At 42.5% G+C, this 19,509-nt stretch overlaps 3 protein-coding genes across 3 annotated transcripts; 1 reads left to right on the top strand and 2 right to left on the bottom strand.

The window, feature by feature from the left end:
- Window positions 1–2,436: 2,436 nt before the first annotated feature.
- On the bottom strand, window positions 2,437–4,375 carry LOC131287707 (dynein regulatory complex protein 9-like). The gene is made up of 5 exons (XM_058316784.1): window positions 4,160–4,375; window positions 3,722–4,101; window positions 3,380–3,650; window positions 2,884–3,308; window positions 2,437–2,804 (listed from the first exon to the last, which is right to left on the bottom strand). The coding sequence occupies exons 2-5, from the start codon at window positions 3,798–3,800 to the stop codon at window positions 2,437–2,439; spliced, it is 1,143 nt and encodes a 380-aa protein (XP_058172767.1). The 5' UTR covers window positions 3,801–4,101; window positions 4,160–4,375.
- A 1,740-nt stretch (window positions 4,376–6,115) lies between these two features.
- LOC131284666 (zinc finger protein 771-like) lies at window positions 6,116–6,749 on the top strand. Its single transcript, XM_058313528.1, has 2 exons — window positions 6,116–6,381; window positions 6,461–6,749. The coding sequence occupies exons 1-2, from the start codon at window positions 6,116–6,118 to the stop codon at window positions 6,651–6,653; spliced, it is 459 nt and encodes a 152-aa protein (XP_058169511.1). The 3' UTR covers window positions 6,654–6,749.
- Window positions 6,750–11,486: 4,737 nt separating this feature from the next.
- On the bottom strand, window positions 11,487–17,592 carry LOC131288555 (RAC serine/threonine-protein kinase). Its single transcript, XM_058317698.1, has 5 exons — window positions 17,012–17,592; window positions 16,734–16,931; window positions 16,484–16,635; window positions 12,619–13,237; window positions 11,487–11,809 (listed from the first exon to the last, which is right to left on the bottom strand). Exons 1-5 carry the CDS (start codon window positions 17,564–17,566, stop codon window positions 11,663–11,665), a joined length of 1,671 nt encoding a protein of 556 aa, XP_058173681.1. The 5' UTR covers window positions 17,567–17,592; the 3' UTR covers window positions 11,487–11,662.
- Window positions 17,593–19,509: the final 1,917 nt, after the last annotated feature.

Raw genomic sequence — 19,509 nt, 5'->3', positions numbered from 1 at the left:
TGTTGGAATAATAATAACGTTCCATACCATTTTGTCTTTCGGGCAACACTGCCTTTTTGACATGGATTGAATTGAATAAAGAGTCGGCAGTCGGGTAGTGCCTTCCGAACAAAGCTGACGTGTATAGTATTTTCTTCAAGCGCAACCCACGTGCTTCTCTAAAAGTTCCACTAACAACAGACCTTGCCATAGTGACCAACAAGGAGGCCACATACATCCCTACCAACACCAGCCAACGGAATACGGCAATCTACGTGATGGCGTGTTCGTGCAACATCCTGCCCTATACCACCAGAAGGGTGGAGGATTTACACATCGGCATGAGCGATCACAGGGCAATTACGATTGAAACCCCTATTAAAAGAGCAAAATCCTGAGCGAGGTAGGTCAACTCGAACTCTACGGGAGCGGGAGAATTCCTAAACCTGAAGAAATGGCGCCTCATTGTGACAAAAAAGAAAAACACCGCGCCTGGCTACGATAAAATAAGCTATGAGATTCTGAGGCAATTAAACGACGACACCACCCTGATGCTCATAAAGGACCTCAACAGAATGTGGGCACAGGGCAGGATTCCCAAGGTATTAAGGACAATCAAGATCGTGGCCATCCCCAAGCCTGGGAAAGACCCCAAAGACGTCCGAAATCTAAGACCCATTTCGCTACTCCCCACAATAATTAAGGAGGCAAACACGAAAGTGCACAAAATCATCTTGGAGACAATGGCGAAATACCGTTTTTTCCCGAACACTTCCGTGGGATTCCGGAGAAACTGCGCGACTACTTTGGCTACCAACATCCTAGTAAACCAAATCTTAATGCTTTAACAACGCCAAAAGAAAAATCACTGGTATCATTTTTATTGACCTTAAAAATGCATACAACAGTGTCGCAATAAGCAAGCTACTCCGAATCCTCCAAGCCTACTTGATCCCTCCAGAGGCAGTGCGATGGATTAGAGCCTTCCTTCTGAACCGGACAATTGAAATGTGCGTCAATGGAATAAACCCTGAGAAGAACTGTGTCCGTCGGTCTTCCCCAGGGAGACATCATGTCCCCAACGCTTTTTAATATCAACACAAGCCAATGCTACTCTCCAAATGAAGAAGTAATCCAATTCGCTGACGATTTTGCTATTATCCACTCAGGCCAATCGATACAAGCGGTAACAACGAAACTACAGGCATCGGTCGACAGGCTCAAGGACCACCTAGACGAGCTAAACATAAACATTGACAACAGGTCAACATAGACAAATGCTGTGCTATGGTTTTCCCAAAAGTACGATCCTGGCCTGAGAATTAAAATAAACAATGCAGCGGTGCAAATTAACACCCAGCACAAGATTCTGGGTGTGGTGTGTAGGGATTGAGCCGACATAAGAGAGAAATTAAATAATTGATCGAAACATACAAATGAATGAGTGAAATTATTCGCAAGCTAGATGGCAATGATAATTTGGAACTATAGCCTACTTGAACGGAGATAGATCTGCGTTTGGATCAAAGGAAGAAAAAGTATATATATACTGAAACGAGAACAAACGAAGAGCAGTCTTGTGATAGAAAACTTGTGCTATGGTTCCTCGGCAAGACTACGGCTTCGCTCTTGTTAAACCCGTGTTCGAGTCCCGTTTCCAAAGAGGTGAAAGAGGCCACCCGGCTCAAAGCCTCTATAAAATATATTTACTACTACTACTCTTGTGATAGAAGTTGAATTGAGCGGATGAGGTTTAGAAAGAAAAGAAGCAAGAATAATATTGTCGAATTTGGAGTTTAAAATAAAAATATAGAAATGTTTCGTGGAGATCACGACATGGTGTTCGATCAAAAATTGAAGTTCCACGAACACATTGAAGCTCTTAAGCAAAAAGCAAGTAAGCGACTGAACATCATAAAGTGCCTAAGCAATAAAAATCATTCGATCCATCCGGAAAAAGCCTTGCGACTTCACAGAGCACTTATTGGAGGCACCCTAGAATATGGCATCGCCTGCACCAGTAGAGCAAACAAGAATAAAATCGCATCTGTCAACACCGTAATTAACCAATCCCTAAGAAAGGTCACAGGTTGCTCCAAAACCACACCGATAAATACCTTGATGGCAATTGCTTCCGAGATTCCAAGCTAAGAAGCCTTAAGGGGCGTATCATTTGCACTGATAGTCTGTCTTCTTGTCATATACTTCTGGAAGCTAGTGAAGATCTCTTCATGGACGAACTCGAGCTTATGATCATAAGCAACATCACTCACACTTGCTTGGAATTCTACGCGAAAATTCAATCGATCCCAAGTCATATCGGTATTCCTGGCAATGAAAAGGCCGATCACTTAGCAAAACTAGACACTACGAGCCAGAATGCCATATGCAACAAAATAAGACTCAAGGATGTGATCCAAGTGCCTTACACGAGCAACCAAAAGAAAGGCAGGCAAATTATTTTGCTTTCTTACCCTTTTTCGGGGCTTTCTGTGGTTTTTGCTTTTTCTTCCGCTTGAACTGACCCAACCCTTTGCGGACCATCGTGCCTCGCCACCAAGCCTGAATTTTAATCGCTGAGCGCATCTGCTTGTTGGCGATCGCGAGCTGCTGCTCCCGTTCCTTCATGAATTCCGCACAGATTTTCAAATCCTTCTCCCGATGTTTAAACAGAATTGTCATCTCCTCGAACTGTACCTTCAGATTGACGATCTTGTCCTTGTGCTCGGCGATCTGCGCGTCCAGCGCTTTGATTTCGCGCTGATACTTGTCGGCCCAGAATGCGATCTTTTCGCTGATCTGATCGATGCAGTAGTTAATGTACACTGAAAAATAAAATTGTAACAAAAAGCACCCGGTGTTGAATTTTTCCGAGAAACCATAAAATATCCGAGCATGCCTTACCGTCGATTTCACTCTTCAACCGCAACTCGCGCTCGATGTTAGCCTTCGTTTGCTCCGACGTTTGGAGCAGTTCATTTTCCTTGCCCTGTATGATGATACGGGCCTGCTCATGCCGGGTACGTTCCCACTGATGGACGAGCTTGCTTTTGACGTCGTTCTCGATGCGGGCATCCTTAACCTTCGTTTCGAGATCGAATATCTCATCATCAAGGTGCTTCAGCACGTTCTTACACTCCCGATTGACGCCTTCCAGTTGGGTCTGCAGGTGTTTCAGCTTCTTATCGTTCAGTATACTATCGCGAATGAGAATTAGCTCCTCCTGCTCGCTTTGGATATCGTTATCCATGAACGTTTGCAACGTCTCGAAGGTACCGAATTCCGCCATTTCCGAATGGGTATCCGAGAGCAGCTTCCTTAAATTTGAGCTGCAAGTAGAAACGATTGATCAGACATGCTTTCATCGGCAGAACAATGCTTTGCGCCCCTAGGTACTTACATATCGTTCTGCAACTTAACTAGAATCATTTTCCCCATCGCCAAATCGACGACCATGTTTTCGCTCAGCAGCTGATTTTTGTACGAGGGATCGAAGCGTACGTGCATTGGCGGTTTCCGGACGATCGGGGCACTCGTTTTGTCGCCATCGCGATTGATGACAATCAGTTTGTACGTGGCCTCCTCAATTATGATATTGATCATAGCACTTTCCATCTCGTTGAACATCGCCTTCGGTCCCTCGAAGTGGCTGTGCGACTCCGCCGTAGAAGCTAGAAATAGCAACGGAAAGCGTAGTTTAGTTTCGACAAAAGAAAACTCCTGATAATGCTGGCATGCGTACCTCGTGTAGTTGTCTCGCTAACATCTTCACTTTCGGACGATTCCGTTGAGTGAAAATTCGGCATCGAAAGATCACACATTTCAGAAACAAAACTGCAACGAGCTTGCAGTATGATTTATTTCCATAGACCAGACAATTAGACAATAGACAATTGCAAAGACGCCGTACTCCGACAGTGAAGTTCTTTTGTTATCGTTTAGCAATTGTATGCTATCCTAGCAACGCCTTATAACCTTATTTTGCCGTTCGAATATGCGCACCAATCACGTTTGCCAGTTGTTCAGTTCCTCGAAACGATTCCGATTACGATTTGAGACGTTTCGCTTCGGTAGAATCTTTTTCCTCCGGTTCATCACTTTCATCATCGTCATCGGCAGGGTCTTAAAAAAATCGTACAAAATCAACCATAATTCGACCCACAATTTATCCTCATCTTACCATTCACGGCTTTTCGTACAACACTTTGCTTCGAGTGTTCATCTACGAACTTTGTCAACAACTCGTTGGTTTGCTCTTTCACAGCTTTCAGGTCCTCTATAAGGTCACTTATTTTATTGCCACGTAAAACCAGGTCGAACGATTGAGTGGACCCATTTTTGCTTACTTCCGCCAGCAAAGTTTCACCATTCGCCATTTCTTTTGGCTCAAAATCCATAGCGGATTGCTTCCGACTTAACAAACCGGCGCGTCGATTTTTGACGTAGATTACCAAAGAGACCCAAGGCAAGGTAGATGCAGTTTTGACGTTTGGAAGTCGTTATAATGACGGTCCACACATGTCCGATAGCAAGTGAAATATTTCAAAAAAGTTAAATCTAAAATCCTACTATAGTAGGTAGCTATAGCTACCAGAAAAATACTTTCCGTAACCGTTGCAAAAGAAATACTATATTCTCGTACTTACCATAATACTATTTCGTTTCTCAAAAATATTCGAAAATGTGCAGCAATTAATCTTCTTGAATCAAATTTTAACGAAGCGTCAGGTGTGAACGCAGTGTATTCCAAAAATGAAACAGCTGGTCGTTTGTTTATGTTTACATTTCATTCCTCTATCGAAAACCAAACAGTTGCACAGTGAAACGAGTTTCTAGTAATTTACTGATAAATAAATTTAACATTAGTGCTTATAACATGAACGAACCTGTAGAGAAATCTCGAGAAAAGATAAAATGTGTAATTTGTTTGTGTTCTCCATCGACAACGTTGTCATTTACCACACCGATCGACGTGGAGGGAACTCAAATTTATTGTGGCGTTATGTACAAAAGATTTATCGGATTGGAAGTACGGTGATTTTGTTCGCACCGAGAGAGCTCCCTATTTTTTATTCATCACAAAAATTCTCCTTCTTCACAGGACGATGCAATCGGAAACATCAGTCGCAATGATCTCAAACTGTGTCTTATTTGCTTCACTAAGCTCAATACGTGCTACGTATTTCAACAACAAGCCATAAAGTCGGCTAAACATTTGCTAGACATCTCATTTATGTGCAAAAATACTATCGTTTCCTCGACATCAGAAAACGAACCAAATATTGATGGAACAATCGTGGAGTTCAATAGCGAAATCGTTCATCTAGCTTGTGTTGAAGGAGCACCAGAAGACGGAAACATTGGCCACCAAATTCAAGATGCATATGGAACTAATTGCCTTGAGGTACTCGAAGAAACCGAATCCGACCCATTGGTACATGGGACGTGTAACGAAGAAACATTCGAGGAGGAATATCTAGTTGAATCGGATGAATTAGAGCATAACATCAACAATCAGCAATGGAATCCGGAGAAATGTTCATCTACATACTCCGAAACGGGAGGTACAGATTCCCATATCGACAATATCGAACCACATGAGGATTGGCCGGATGATAAAACTGAGGCCGACAAAGAACAAAGAAACATTGCTACCGTCCAAGCAGAGCCATGTGCCAGCTGTGTGCAGAGTAGGCACCACATGCCAACATTACGGCACCATTTTCTTGAGAGCCACTGCATGAGAAAAGCCGATAATCAACTCCACTGTACCATCTGCCAGCGTAATTTTAAATCCAGAAAAACGTACATACAACACCTCCCTATACACCAATCGTACAGCCTGTACGTATGCAGGTTTTGCTCGCAATCGTTCCGGTACCAACACCACCAGAAAAGGCACGAACTTACCCATTCAAAGGAGAAGCCCTACGGTTGTAAGTTGTGCCCAAAAACGTTTCCCACAAAACACGATTTAAGGAACCACATTGCACAGCACAACGAAATGGCCAATAATAGGTGTGATGTGTGTTCGGTGCGTTTTAAAACATTAAAAAGTCTTAAAATTCATAAACTCAAGCAACACGATCAGGTGGCAAAATTTTTCGAGCCCTACGCTTGCGAGCACTGTGGCAAAATGCTATACTCACAGACGGCCGCAACATACCATGCTAATTACAAATGTAACAAACAATCTACGGAAGCTGGTACTTTCTTCATCCGTTGTGCGATATGCAAGCGGCAATTCGGGACGCGTACCCAGCTGGAAACCCACCTCGAAGCGGAACACACTACCGAAGAGCAACAGATATTAATTGATGGTAGGAAATCGGTACACCACGAGTGTGATGTGTGCGGTAGGAGATTTTCCCAGGGTATCACACTTAGACGACACAAGCTAAGGTAATAGCGGTACACCGACGTGTCTTCATGCGGTAAATGAGCTCTTGTATAACATACCTTCAATCTCTCCCATCAACAGGCACGAGGGCATCAAACCGTACCAATGCGACCACTGCCAGCGACGTTTCACGCAAAAGGGCACCCTCAAGACGCACCTTCGGACGCATACAAACGAAAAACCATATCTCTGTCCCGTGTGTGGGGACAGTTTCCGGTCGGCGGGAACGCTTCGAAACCACCGAATACGGCGATGTGGGAGCGGCGAAAGTTGATCAAATAAAGTGTAACAAGCATTATGCTTAGCAAACCATCTTCAGACATGGAATGTTTAGCAGTTCATGCCAGTTGTAGATTATCCTTTTCTCACATGGAATAGGGATAAATATACACATAAGAACTAAAACACTTTCTACATTCTGTTGTTGTTAATAATACGAACTATCGTTTACCATTCTTCTTTTCGATGTAGTAAAATACAAATATGTTTTATATTATATTATTTAAATGCAACTAGTCTATTCAACTACTACAGTCCTTTGTAGTAAAATTGAAATGTGAATGTGTGAATGTGTGAAAAACAGTCCATGAATGAATTTCCGTGGTTATCACCAACGCAAGAATTCAAAGAAATAATCGCATACCAAACAATTGTTGTTATGCGACCATATGGCACTCAAGCAGGAGGAATTTGTCCAAAGTTGTAGTTTAAATTTCCTGTAATATAGTCCTTACCCGTTGCATTTTATTTTCTTCCGTAACTTATCAATACAATAACAAATGCATTACATTTTACTTCGTTCTGAATATTCTTTTTTTATTAAATTTATCTAATATGTTTTAGTGATTACATTAAACGCTATTGTGGCCGTCGTCATCCATATATAGTTGAACTGTGATACGCAGAAGGGTTCGTTTGAATTTCCCTTTTATGTTACACACTACCGAAGGACTGCAGGCTTTCGCATTATTATCGTCCTCTTCTCATTTGCTGAATGTTTCCCTTCCGGTAGCGTTTGTATGTTTATTAAATTTCCATGTAACGGCCCACGCGGGAGGACCGCTGAGCGCTACGATAAGCTTTCCATGTAAAACTGTAGCGTGACATGCGCGGGAAAATTTTACGCCATCAACTTGATTCCGTAGCACCATTATCATATGCAAGCCAAAGTTACATTCATTAGCTGTAGGGATTTGTTATCGTACGGTGTTGTCGTACGGTTCTATTTCATTACTTCCAAAGATACAGGTCCACCGAAGGAACATCGATTCCGAGTCCGGAACGAGTCAACATCGGGTAATGCCGTGTACGTCGCTCCTCGCCTACTTAGTTTCAGCACGTATCGATCAGCGAATCGACATGCCCCTCTTGAATTATGAGAATCGCAGCTGTTAGATTATATTGTAATGTTTAAACCTCTTCTATGCATCGTTCTTTTTTCACAGTATTGTGTTACGCCTCTCTATATCTAGTGTTGCACTTTTTTACCGATATATCTCATTAGCTAAGGCAGTGATATTTTCTCGTTTAGTAGGGTCAAATAGTCCTCCACAATGCGCCGCAACGGCAGCAGCTGCTCCTGCAAGTTCGTTTTACATCTCCTCTGTTTAGCTACGCTATTTATCTGCTACTTGGTAGAATAGTTTTATGTAGTATACTAAAAAGTAACTGGCAGGGGGGGATGTGTGCTGCCGTTACTCTTCATCTTGTTTAATGAACATTTGTGAAAACAGAGGCAATAACGGGCCCTGTCGTGCTTATGGTTAGTTAGTAATGATGCGGCATAAAAAAAAAACAGGAACGTGGAAGCGCTCAGACCCTCACATAAGAGACGGGATGTACAAGTATGTATCCGTGACAGTGGTTGCATCTGTTTTATGTGACCCTTTTTTTTTTTCTTCCGTTAGCACTCTCTCCGGTAGCGGTAGGCCTCGTAACAAACCTAGGAAATGTTGTATTTTCTATCCAGTTTTGCCACTACATTCTCTACACTCTGACAATAACAATCCAAACATAAAGTAACTTAACTTAACTACACTACAAAGGAACACGCGTATGTTTTAAAGCAACGGTTATTTGTTTTTCAGCGCAATTCGAAAGAAGTTGTAAACAAAAGAAAAATACAATCGTATTCGTTTTGTGCTCACCGAAGGACCACCAAACACATGGAAAACGATAGCAACTTGCACTTAAAGATGACGCTTTCTCCATCACAAAACTAGCAATTGTAAATCCTAATTGCCTTGGTAACGAATGAAACGTTTCACGTTGCCATGGTTACTTGAGTTTATAAGTGCTGGTTTCGTTTTAGGCGGCATTTAGTGACAGTTACTATCGTTTCAATTCGGCTTTTACGAGGCAACGATGTAATTCCGTTCATTTAAATCGTCGCAAATATTAATGAATTTATGGTCAATTTCTTACATTCGCTCTGCAACATTTGTTCTGCAAGTTTTTCCCCCACATTCGCTTTGCAGTGTAATTCCCGGGACTACTGCACGCACCATCCTTCTATCGACCCTAGTGCGTCGTTTCGTAACATTATGGATAGATGCGATGGATGCAGTAACGTGTTGTTTTTTTTTCTTTACCTCTTGCTCTTATGGAACTATTTCTTGATACATGCTTTAATGTTACTGCTAATTGTATTGGTACAGCTATGTACTACTTACAAGTATTATAAACTTCTTTCTATCACAGCCCGTTGCTTTCTCCCATGCTTATGCACTTTGCGTTTAACTGTTTATGTTAAAGATTCCTTCCGGGAACTTTCACGAAAATCGGCTCAATATATATGTATAAAGAGGGTTTTTTTATCCTCGTGATTTTTCTTCTTTGCATCTTTTATTTCATCCATTCGTCATCTTCACTTATCTCATTTTACGTTTTATATTGTTTACTTGTATGCTCTGTAAACCTTCGGAAGAAACTTCTAAATCGTATCGAAACGGATACGAAAATATCTACGAAAAAGGAAAAAAACAGACTTGAAAAAATATTTGAAATCCACAACGATAAAAATATGTCCGGCACCTTCTCAGAGAGTGCGTAAGTACTTAACGTAAGGCTCGCTCGCAGCAGGCGTCGTACATATTCTTATCGTTCGGTTTAATTTTATCTCGTCCAAACTAACAAAAAACGACCACCCTTTACGTTGCTTAGCCAGCTACAATAGCGACATTAGCCTGGTCAGAAGCATCCTCGGACATCACCTATGGTCGCTTGCCAAACTCTCGATTAACGTAATATTCTTTACTGGCAATTTAATTGAACGCCATTTTCCAACCATAGTTTATGCCTACCACGCCTTATCCCCCTCTGTGGTATTGGAAAAGAAATTTCTTACTGTATCTGTGGCAAACCTCTTTTGCTTTTATCAAATTTTTAAGTGACTTAACATTTTTTCTACTTTTGCAAGCCAGAAAGACGGGAGTTAACACAGTTAAAACAATACGATACTGAGTCGATTCCCCCACCAGATATCGGTAAATGACAACAAGATTTCTTAAATTGACAATATTTTGTTATTACCAAAAACCGTTAGGAAGAAGTAACTTATGGTTCGCCAGAAGAATGCGTAGTCGGATTTCAACTATCGTACTTTCACATGAAACTATACTGACCACTGGAAAACGATAGACAAAGAATTGTCAATTTTAATTGAAAAGTTTGCAAGTGGCAGTGAAAAGTGGACAACTTTATGCAGAATATCGAGAGCTCACAATAACAGTGTGTCTATAAAAGCATGGTACGCCACAAGAAGGGTAAAGTCGGTTGAATATACTTTCGTACAACCCCACGTAGAACAAAATATTAAATTACTCTAACGAGTCTGCCTAGAAACACATGATAAAAACGATAGTGCGCCGTTTCGTCGTCAATCTCCGTTTTCGTGTTCTTCTCATTCTCCTGCACTGTTGTTCCTCCTTCTTTCGCGCTCGGTCCCTCCGCTTCCCCTGCAACACGCACTACTACAGTATATGCCAATACCCATAAGTCTAAGCTTAATTGTAACACTAAAATAATCCAAAATCAACGCATTTCCTTTTGTAGAAATTTTGTCCCTATACCCAGTTTTCTGTACTTTTTTTTCTTATACATGTCGCGTACTGATCCTTTGCAACCTTCCCTACATTCTCCTCCTCCCCAACTGTTCTTCAACGAAACGCAGCAGTTAAACCGGATGCATGCGGGATTGATGACAACGAGAGTTGCTCGGTTTGCTGTTTGTTCTACGGAATAGGTTATACGGGGGACAGGACTATTCTTTCGTGTTCCTAGTTTCTGCTATTCTATGTCTTTTTTTTCTTCGTCATTGATGACCTATTGCAATGCTTTTTTTTGTTTTTGTTAAATGTGTGAGTTCGTTTGTCTTGTTCGGTGTTTCCTGTTCTGTTTTGCATTGTAGCTACATATTATTCGTTCTGAGATCAATACACGCTGGTTGGCGGCTATGGCAAAAATTGGCACGGTGGTTATAGGTAGATATTTTGTGGTCGATGTAAAACTTGTCGAGTCTGTGGATGCTAGGATGCATGGTATGTTTGCTGATGATGGGGGGGTTTGGGGAGATTGTGAATGAGTGGTGATGGAGAGGGGGACGTGACTTCTGCCAGCGCGCCTCCCCTGCCCATACCTGCTGCAGATGCTTCGCATCGCTAAGCCGTTGCAAGCCATTTCGGCTTTCCTCCTGCGAAAGGAGACGCAGATCCACACTCCAAGGGGATCATGGTAGAGTGTTGTGTTGCACCTTCCTGCGGGAAGCTTCGCACCACCCGGTTTGCCATGACGATATTTTGTCACCATCGTCATTTGGCTGACGGAAATCAATTCCTCATCCTGGAAAACCGGAGCTTGCCCCGCTTTGCTCAGTTCCCGGCGTACCGGACGTCGGCCGACAGTAGGTGATGGAACAGTAAGCGTAACGGTACGCGACACAAAACTGGACACTATGGAACGCAATTATAACTTAACGGTCATCTGCTTGCGGTTGCTCCGTCCGTTGCTCTTCTCCTTCTTTCTCTCTCTTTCTTTCTGTCTCTCTTTTTCTTTGTTTCTCTCTCTCTCTCTCCCTCTCTTTCTTCCTCTTTCGTCTCGCTCTTTTTTTCTCATTAGGATCGATTTCTCCCCCACAGTATCTCTTAGGTCCGGGAAAGCAAGGACGGAGGAGCGGGCCGGAATGCGGACTTCATCCTCCGTGATGTCCTGCTGGTTTTACTCTGCGACAAATAGTTCACGTTACACCCATCCACTGGATGTGGGTCGCTCTGCCATCGTAGTCTCTCACTGCATCGGAGGATATCGGTCGGTACCGGAGTGGTGCGAATGGTTCGAGTGGTTCGAATGGTTCGAGTTGCTCGAATGGTGCGAATAGTTCGAGTTGATAAAGCTAGGCGTGTTCATCGTGGACGCCATGTCCTGGTAGCTGAACTGTAATGTAGAAGGGAATGAATCATTGGGGAAAAAGTTAGTAACGAAGATACTTTCTCTGCTTATTAATCATTCAACTTTAATCATTTAACGTTAAAATAAAGATAAAAAAATCCACTTGCTCATGTGTACTGCAGTGGTTGTAACGTTAGCATTAAAAAAACATGGTCAAACTTTCATCAACGGTAGGAAAAAAATTATGTGAGATAATTGAATGGAGTGAACGTAATTTTATATCAGTAGGGTAATTTAAAAAAATAATCATAACGGTAGTTGGTCGGATAACCCATAGCCGACAGTACTGTTTATGAAGGTATGTTTTTCAGTTCTTGTTTGGCAGTTATAAGTTATAACGCCGTCAAACTTTTTCTGCACATAAAAGAAATGCAAATTTCGATAATGCTTTCAGTAGCAAGTTGCTAGCGTTTTTCGTTGTTGTATTAAAATCGTTGAAAAACTTCTTCTTCTTCTTCTTCTTGGCGTAACGACCTATTTCTTGGTCATGCCTGCCCGTTAAGGGCTTACGAGACTTGTTTCCCTGTTGTACGTGGATAGTCAGTCCTCTCGTACATGAGAGGGTCCGGTCTCGGTTGGGATTCGAACCATCGCGGTCGTGGTGGTGATCCAAAGCGCTCATGGGGCGATTTTCTAACTGGCGCTACCGCTCGGCTGTCGCGGACCCCCCGTTGAAAATCATTGACCTTTTTTTTGATACAAACGTTATACGCAAATGTTGCTTCCAATCTCACGTAGAGCAAATAAAGCGTTCTGAAATAAATTTAAAATGTTGCCATTGCAACGACTCATACCTCTGAAAAATGCGGCTCCTCCTGAATTGCACCCAGCGGTCCATTATTGTCCGACGGGGTCAGCTCAACGCTTTCGCCCGTAAACTCCTTGTCGAAATAGCGCGTGTCGGTGTCGCTCGTGACCTGCGGCTTGAACGGCGGCGTGATGCGCTTGTGCACCAGATCCATCCAGTTGATGCTGGCGAAGAACGGATGGGCCATAATCTCCTTCGCGTCATCCGGACCACCACCGAGCCGCTGTTTCGGATTCTTCACCAACAGCCCACTCAGCAGACTGCGCGCGTTCGGGCTGATGTTTCGCGGGAACTTAACCTCTTCCATCAGGATCAGCGTGAACAGGATGTCGTGATCGCGATTGTAGAACGGTAGCCGGCCGCAAATCATCTCGTACATGACTACACCGGTACCCCACCAGTCGACCGCGTGCCCATAGTCGTTGTCTTCCAGCACCTCCGGCGCGAGGTACTCCGGCGTACCGCAGAACGTTTTCGTCGTCCGGCCGTACGTGATGTCCTCTTTGCACAGGCCGAAATCGGCGATCTTGATGTGGCCATCCTTGTCCAGCAGTAGGTTTTCTAGCTTCAAATCTCGATAGATTATGCCGTGCGAGTGTAGATACCTGAAGTAAAAAAAAGCAAAACGACAACATTCTTTAAAAAATGAAGCAAATATGAATGTTACTTTTACACATTTAAACAACGGACAATCCAGAGCGTAAGCCAATTAATCAGATGATGTCATTTCTTCTGCCTCCCATATTTGTGTGCATCAAAACAAGCACAAGTTTTAATCGTCACGCGTGCCGGCGACCACAAATAACGACACATACTTGGTCCCACCATTGACGTCAATACTGTTTGTCAATACCCTTTTCGCTCGGAGAGGACGCCTCTGCTTGTCCGTACGGTACGGATTCACTGCCAGCACGCTTGCAGACTTCAGCGCAGCAAATAAACAACCTCAAGCGATACCGCCCGGTTCGTTCTTTCCCTTAGTCTACCGCATACTCCCACGAGCGGGACTGCCAAGTTTTCATGAATGAATCGGTTGGCTTTCCATTCCACTATCCGTACCGGAAATACGGGGCAAACAAACGGGTCTCTGACGCAGTTCGCAGGGACCTGGTGGCTGGGTGTACTTGACACTGAACAACAATGCCCCACCGATGGCCTTCCTCTTTTCTCGAGGGACAGATAGAGAGAGAGAGCTGGTTGAATACAATATTAGTTGCCATTGTCCCCCACGCCCGGGGGTGGATGGTAACACGAATCCAAAGATGGAAATAGTTGGCGCATTGAGTCATACTCGTGAAATACAACAAATAATTTGAACGAGAATGCTTCTAGCGCAGGCAAACTGGCAAACATGTGGATTCATAGATGGTCGGATGAAAAATGAATGATACCAAAGGGTTTAACGTGCATTTCGTTAAAATATTTGTACTACATTTTTTTCCTTCAAACAAGAAAAAAGCATGTTAAAATTGCGCATAATTTTTTTATTGCTATTGTCTTATTCATCTAACTTATTATGCCTTTTGTGAGACATTTACTTTGTTTTTAAGCATTCAGCACTTTGTTTGTTTGTTACAAACTCACACATTTTTCACACATTTTCACACATTTTTTTATTTCTAGCTTTCCAAAACCCCTCCCCCTTTGGCTGATTCATTTGTTTTGACGATGTTGTTTGTATCATCGCAACAACAACTCACCAACTCTTTCTTTAGGTCATACACTTTCCCGTCCCTACCACTTAACGCAATGGCACACAGGTTCCCATTGCAGCCACGTGATGCTGCATAGTACCTGGTCACCCTGCCAATCCAGACAAGTTTACCCTATTCTAATATGCGTAAAAATCCCACAATCATCATCGATGTTGAAGTAAAATATGTAAATTATCAATAAATAAGTCACCTATGCAGATCGATTGAAAGTTGATTCAATCTGAGAAGTATAAGGCAAATGATAAAAATAAACCCTGTTACATTTATTATTTAGTTTTGCCTTATTTTTTCTTATTACATGGATACATAGAAAGTATTTCAGAAAGTCCAAACAGTGTCCAATATAATCACAAAAGTTCAACAATTAGCAATTTTACATTGATAAATGACAGCATATAAATATTTTTAGATAAAAGAACGCAAAATGTGAATAAGAGATTTGTTTACCACCTGCAAATGTTATTCAATTATTACAAATTAGAAAAAATCAGACAATCGAGCAAATTACAAAAATCAGACAAGGAGGACACATTTTGGTTATTTACTCTCGACAGTCCTTGGACCGGATCTCTTCCGAGGCATGAGAAAAGTTCCACGTTTTACTAGGTGGTTCTTGAAACAATTGGAAAAAACACTTGAGCGCTGTGGTTCCCAAAGATGTATTATTACTTGATTATAATCCACCCTGTGGAATTGAATCTCGAGTCTGGCACCTCCCGGTATTACGAACGGCTGACCACCGATCTATAATATACCGTCTTTTGGTCACCGAAAACTCTCTTCGGAGAGAGACCTTGTCCCACTTGGGGATGTCGTGCCACATAAAAAAAATAATCCCTTAAATTAGAAAAAAAACTCAATGACAATAATCAAACGAAACAGATAGCTGAAATCCATAAAGATAGTGCAATGTTATAAACATTATAGAAAGTGTATACGGTGCAGCATCTCCTGTACGACTCGAACAGGATGTATTAGAACACTCCATATAATTTTAAGCGAAATGTTATCTTCGCATGTTGTACTGTTGGAGTTTGAGTCATTATTGTACTGTTGAAGAAACGATTGAACAAATCTCTTCTTGAAATGTTTCACAACGACTTTATATGCGATTGGAAAACAACAACACCGCTCGGTTGCAACAAACTTGTTCCGCCTTTAAGGCAATTATTGCTCAACCAGTCCAGAAATGTGGGAACGTAACCGGATCACATTTGCAACGATTGCCAACACAAATGGGTTTCACGCGGTAGAGGCGTATCACGTTGGATGTTTTCTTTTTTTTTCTCAGTAAAAGTTATTATTTTCATTCCATGCCAAAGTGGTTACAAGAGTGGCGCCTCGGATGCTCTGTTTGTTCCATACATGCCTCCAAAGCCTTGCCGCATCATTTGTATGCAGTTCTTTAAACTCCTGGAAAGCCCCGAGGATAGATCCTATCGCACAGGGTGGTGGTGGTAGCATGAAGGTGTGGGAGCAGTGTGTAGGGGATCACCTGCACACATTGTGCAAGCCTACGCGAAAATTATTGCATATTGGGTGTTGCAATTATTGCAAAAACAATCTATTACGTCCCGCTCCCTCCTGGTGTTCCAGTGTTTTAATGCATTTTGTTGATACTGCTGATAACAGCAACCCTGATAACCGATTTGCCACGAAATGGGGTAACCTAACCTGTTTTTCATTTTTTTTTCCATGTTTAATGGATCACACAGCTAAAAGTTAGCAAAACAGTACTGAGTCAGTACTTCTGTGTTGCGGCTTATTTGTTCCTTTCCTTCTGTTTTGCTGGTAATTCGCTCCATTTGGCAAATGTTGTTATTGAAATTTGTGAGCGCGTTGCATAATAAAGGCTTACAGAAAAACAACAAGTCCGTTGTTGAAGTGTACAGAACCGGGTGTGGAAAATAAGGTTGTCGCCCTTGCGTAATGAAATATCCAGGCTAAGGCGTGCCTTCCCGCGATAAACAAAAACTTTCACAAACAAAACGCGGACTTCAATAAGGACATAATATTTCGAAAAGTGTTAATTCGTCGGTACACAAAACCATCTGCATAAACCTACAATTTATGTTCGAGAGAAATACTGCAGCTTTCGTTCGGTTAGTGAAATGTTTGTTTCAAAAAGCCACCTACCCAAGCGCAGAGATGATTTCTGCCGCGTAGAACCGGGTACGATCTTCGGGGAAAATTCGCTCGCGGCTTAGATGGAAGAATAGTTCACCCCCATTGACGTACTGCATCACGAAGCACAGACGATCGACGGTTTGAAACGAATATTTCAACGACTGTAAAAGAAACAGTAATGAAAGGTAATTAAATACACTGTGCGCTCCTCCTCCTATTCTCGGGTGTTTGACACCACGCGTGGCCGTCAAGTACTTACAATCAGGAACGGATGGTTTGTGGTTTTCAGTACACGATTTTCGGCCATCGTGTGGGCGACCTCGTCCTTTTGGATGATGACGTCCTTCTTCAGGATTTTGATAGCGTACAGCTTGGCGGTGCTTTTTTCGCGGCACAGAATCACCTTTCCGAACGTACCCTTACCGAGCACTTTGAGGAACTCGAAATTCTCCAATGTCTATCAAGCATCAACAGTTCGGAGAAACACACGTTAGAAAATGTCTCGCATGTGACGGAATGTTTTCGCCAAATACTTACCACCTTCATTCTGCCGCTGACGCGATCCGTGGACGTTCCGAACACCGTGGTCCGTTCGCTCAGCAGCTCGTCCTCAGCGATTGAGCCCATCTCGCAGTCGTCGTCCGGTGGCATGGGCGGGTCCGTCTGGTACATTTCCTCCTCGTTCAGCTTGTTCGCGACGCTACGGATCGCATCGACCCATCCCTTGCGCTCCTCCTCGTCGTCCACGTGGAACATCCGCTCGATCACTGTCGTCCACTGGAGCCCGCGTATGATGAACGTGAACGGTCGCGGTCGGTCGATCGACATAATCTGGCAGCCACGCACGGTGAACTCGTTCGACTTCTCGGCCAACGTTTTCAGGTCCGGCCGGGTCTTGTAGCCATCGAGCGTGCCGTCGCTCTTCAGGATGAAGTACCGCGAGCGCCATGTCTTGATATGTTCGCCCCGTTTGTAAAGCCAGCCCTCCTTCACCACCGTGGCGGTCGTGGCCGGGGCCGGCATGATCTCGGCCTTCAGCGACGATGGCGTTTGGATTGCGATCGCGTGCAAATTTGGTACCGTTTTGGACATGATGTTGTGTTGTGTGTTTTGGGTAAATTTTTGTTTAAAGTCCACTCCACGGAAGCTCTGTCAAGTGGCCTACCGGCTGTGTAGCGAGGAGATGCAACGTTTATCGTTGGTGTACAACGTTTGTCCTCACAATTTCGGCTGATGATTGAACACTATCGTATAACGTCTTGAGTGATCCAACAAAGCACCGATGCGTTCACAACTTTCTGTTCTCTTTCTTCGGTGTAATTTTTCACGTCCCTTATCGAAACCTGCAAGAAAGGTGCAACAAATGGCACACTGATTAGTGAATGGTTGTTATGACACTGGACGGACTTAAGCACCCCGGACATGAAAAGAGTAATAGAATGATAAACAAGAAGCAACGAGCCCTTATCAAAACCACAATTGCACTTCCGTTCTGTCAGTGATAGGTCACAGAAATCAAACAAAACAAATTTTTCATGACAATCCTAATGATAGAAGAAAGCGGAGAATAATACAAGTTGCCAGTGGAAGATTTTGCGTTGAGTAAAATTTTCCAATTTTTTATTACACAGGAAGCCCAAAGTTCACAGCGAAACAGAGACACGACATTTTCGTTAATTTGTGCGACAAACTACGGTAAGAGACCGGCAACGGATGCATGTAAATGAGGACAGCAAACAGTACATCCGACGTTGAGATAACTCCCTCGCAATCAACTACCCGAATCACTAGACAAGCAAATAAACGATTGATACTGGCACGCGACATGCGCTACGTCACCGACGAACTTGCGGAACGAAGATGCGTACGCAATACGCGCGTGCCCCGAGTTCATATAAGCCCGTAGGACATTTTGCGTGCGTCCCAGCTCAGTGACTGGTTTGATCCGGGCCAGTATGCTAAGTGTTTGGCAACATTTACACCTCGGAAGTAACAAATGGAACACGTTTTCAGACGCGTTGAAAATGGGAAGATCCACTAAACATAACGGCGCCGTAGGATAGGAAAGTCAATCGTTTGGAATGCTCATCATTGGGCCACAAACATGTCATAGCTTTGATTGCTTGCATTGAAAAATATTGATGGTTAGTTCAAACAAAATGCATCGTTCAATAATTTATATGCCGCTAGCTTATGTTAACCATCCTAAAGAAAATTTACTAAGAATGTTCGTGTAATGAAAATGATCTAACAAAAAAATGAAATTGTAAAGGTTATCACAGGAATATGTTATCGGGAAATTATAATGAACACATTTCGCAAAAGCCGTTATCAGCGACGGTGCTAATCATCAATCATTTTCGACTTTTAACTTTTAGTTAAATATGATCTTTACTATCTCTCAACTACAATTTCTGAAGAAAAATATACCTCATTGTCTAGCCACATAGAACGTTATCTATCAAGTTGTTATGTGAAAAATATTTAAGTTAGCAAAATTACTAAAAAAAAACTTAACTTAATACATATCTTTGCTACTACAACTATAGAAAGATGTATTCAATATTTTTACCATGAGCTTCCAAATACTGAAAGAATACTGAAATTAATCTTACAAGAAACATTCAAGTAACATGCATTAGTAGTATTCAGACAGCAAAAGTGTAAAGTACACTAAAAGGCATCGTCTGACGTACGCGAACACCCATTTAACGTTTTCGCTCAAACCGATGTGACTGTCAGCAACGGCTAGCAAGCCGCAGTTTTCTCTCTTCGCAGTTGAGCGAAAACGTTAAATGGGTGTTTACGTACGTCAAACGATGCCTTGTAGTGTCTAACGCAGAATTTCAAAATATAAATCTCATCCGAAATATTCAAAGAAAAAAAAGTTATAAAACTTGAATAATTAATCAAAATGATGGGACTTTCAACACTTGAACCACTCTCGATCGTTTATAGCGTAAGAAAATGTTAGTCCTTCATACAAAAACCCATCTCAATTTTTATCGGATTTGTTTCATGTCACGATATCACTT

Source organism: Anopheles ziemanni, chromosome 3, assembly GCF_943734765.1.
Source record: "Anopheles ziemanni chromosome 3, idAnoZiCoDA_A2_x.2, whole genome shotgun sequence".
NCBI lineage: Eukaryota > Metazoa > Arthropoda > Insecta > Diptera > Culicidae > Anopheles > Anopheles ziemanni.
This window is presented reverse-complemented; position numbering and strand designations above follow the sequence as displayed.

What these genes read in the sequence shown, in the direction of transcription:
- LOC131287707 (XM_058316784.1), bottom strand. Translation starts at nt 3,800, where the DNA reads ATGTGTGATCTTTCGATGCCGAATTTTCACTCAACGGAATCGTCCGAA. An exon ending in GTTAAGTTGCAGAACGATAT is followed by an intron (nt 3,309 to 3,379) that starts GTAAGTACCTAG and finishes TTCTACTTGCAG; the next exon opens with CTCAAATTTAAGGAAGCTGC. An exon ending in GTTGAAGAGTGAAATCGACG is followed by an intron (nt 2,805 to 2,883) that starts GTAAGGCATGCT and finishes TTTATTTTTCAG; the next exon opens with TGTACATTAACTACTGCATC.
- LOC131284666 (XM_058313528.1), top strand. Translation starts at nt 6,116, where the DNA reads ATGCTATACTCACAGACGGCCGCAACATACCATGCTAATTACAAATGT. An exon ending in CTTAGACGACACAAGCTAAG is followed by an intron (nt 6,382 to 6,460) that starts GTAATAGCGGTA and finishes TCCCATCAACAG; the next exon opens with GCACGAGGGCATCAAACCGT.
- LOC131288555 (XM_058317698.1), bottom strand. Translation starts at nt 17,566, where the DNA reads ATGTCCAAAACGGTACCAAATTTGCACGCGATCGCAATCCAAACGCCA. An exon ending in GAAATCATCTCTGCGCTTGG is followed by an intron (nt 13,238 to 16,483) that starts GTAGGTGGCTTT and finishes TTTTTACTTCAG; the next exon opens with GTATCTACACTCGCACGGCA. An exon ending in AGGAGCCGCATTTTTCAGAG is followed by an intron (nt 11,810 to 12,618) that starts GTATGAGTCGTT and finishes TCTACATTACAG; the next exon opens with TTCAGCTACCAGGACATGGC.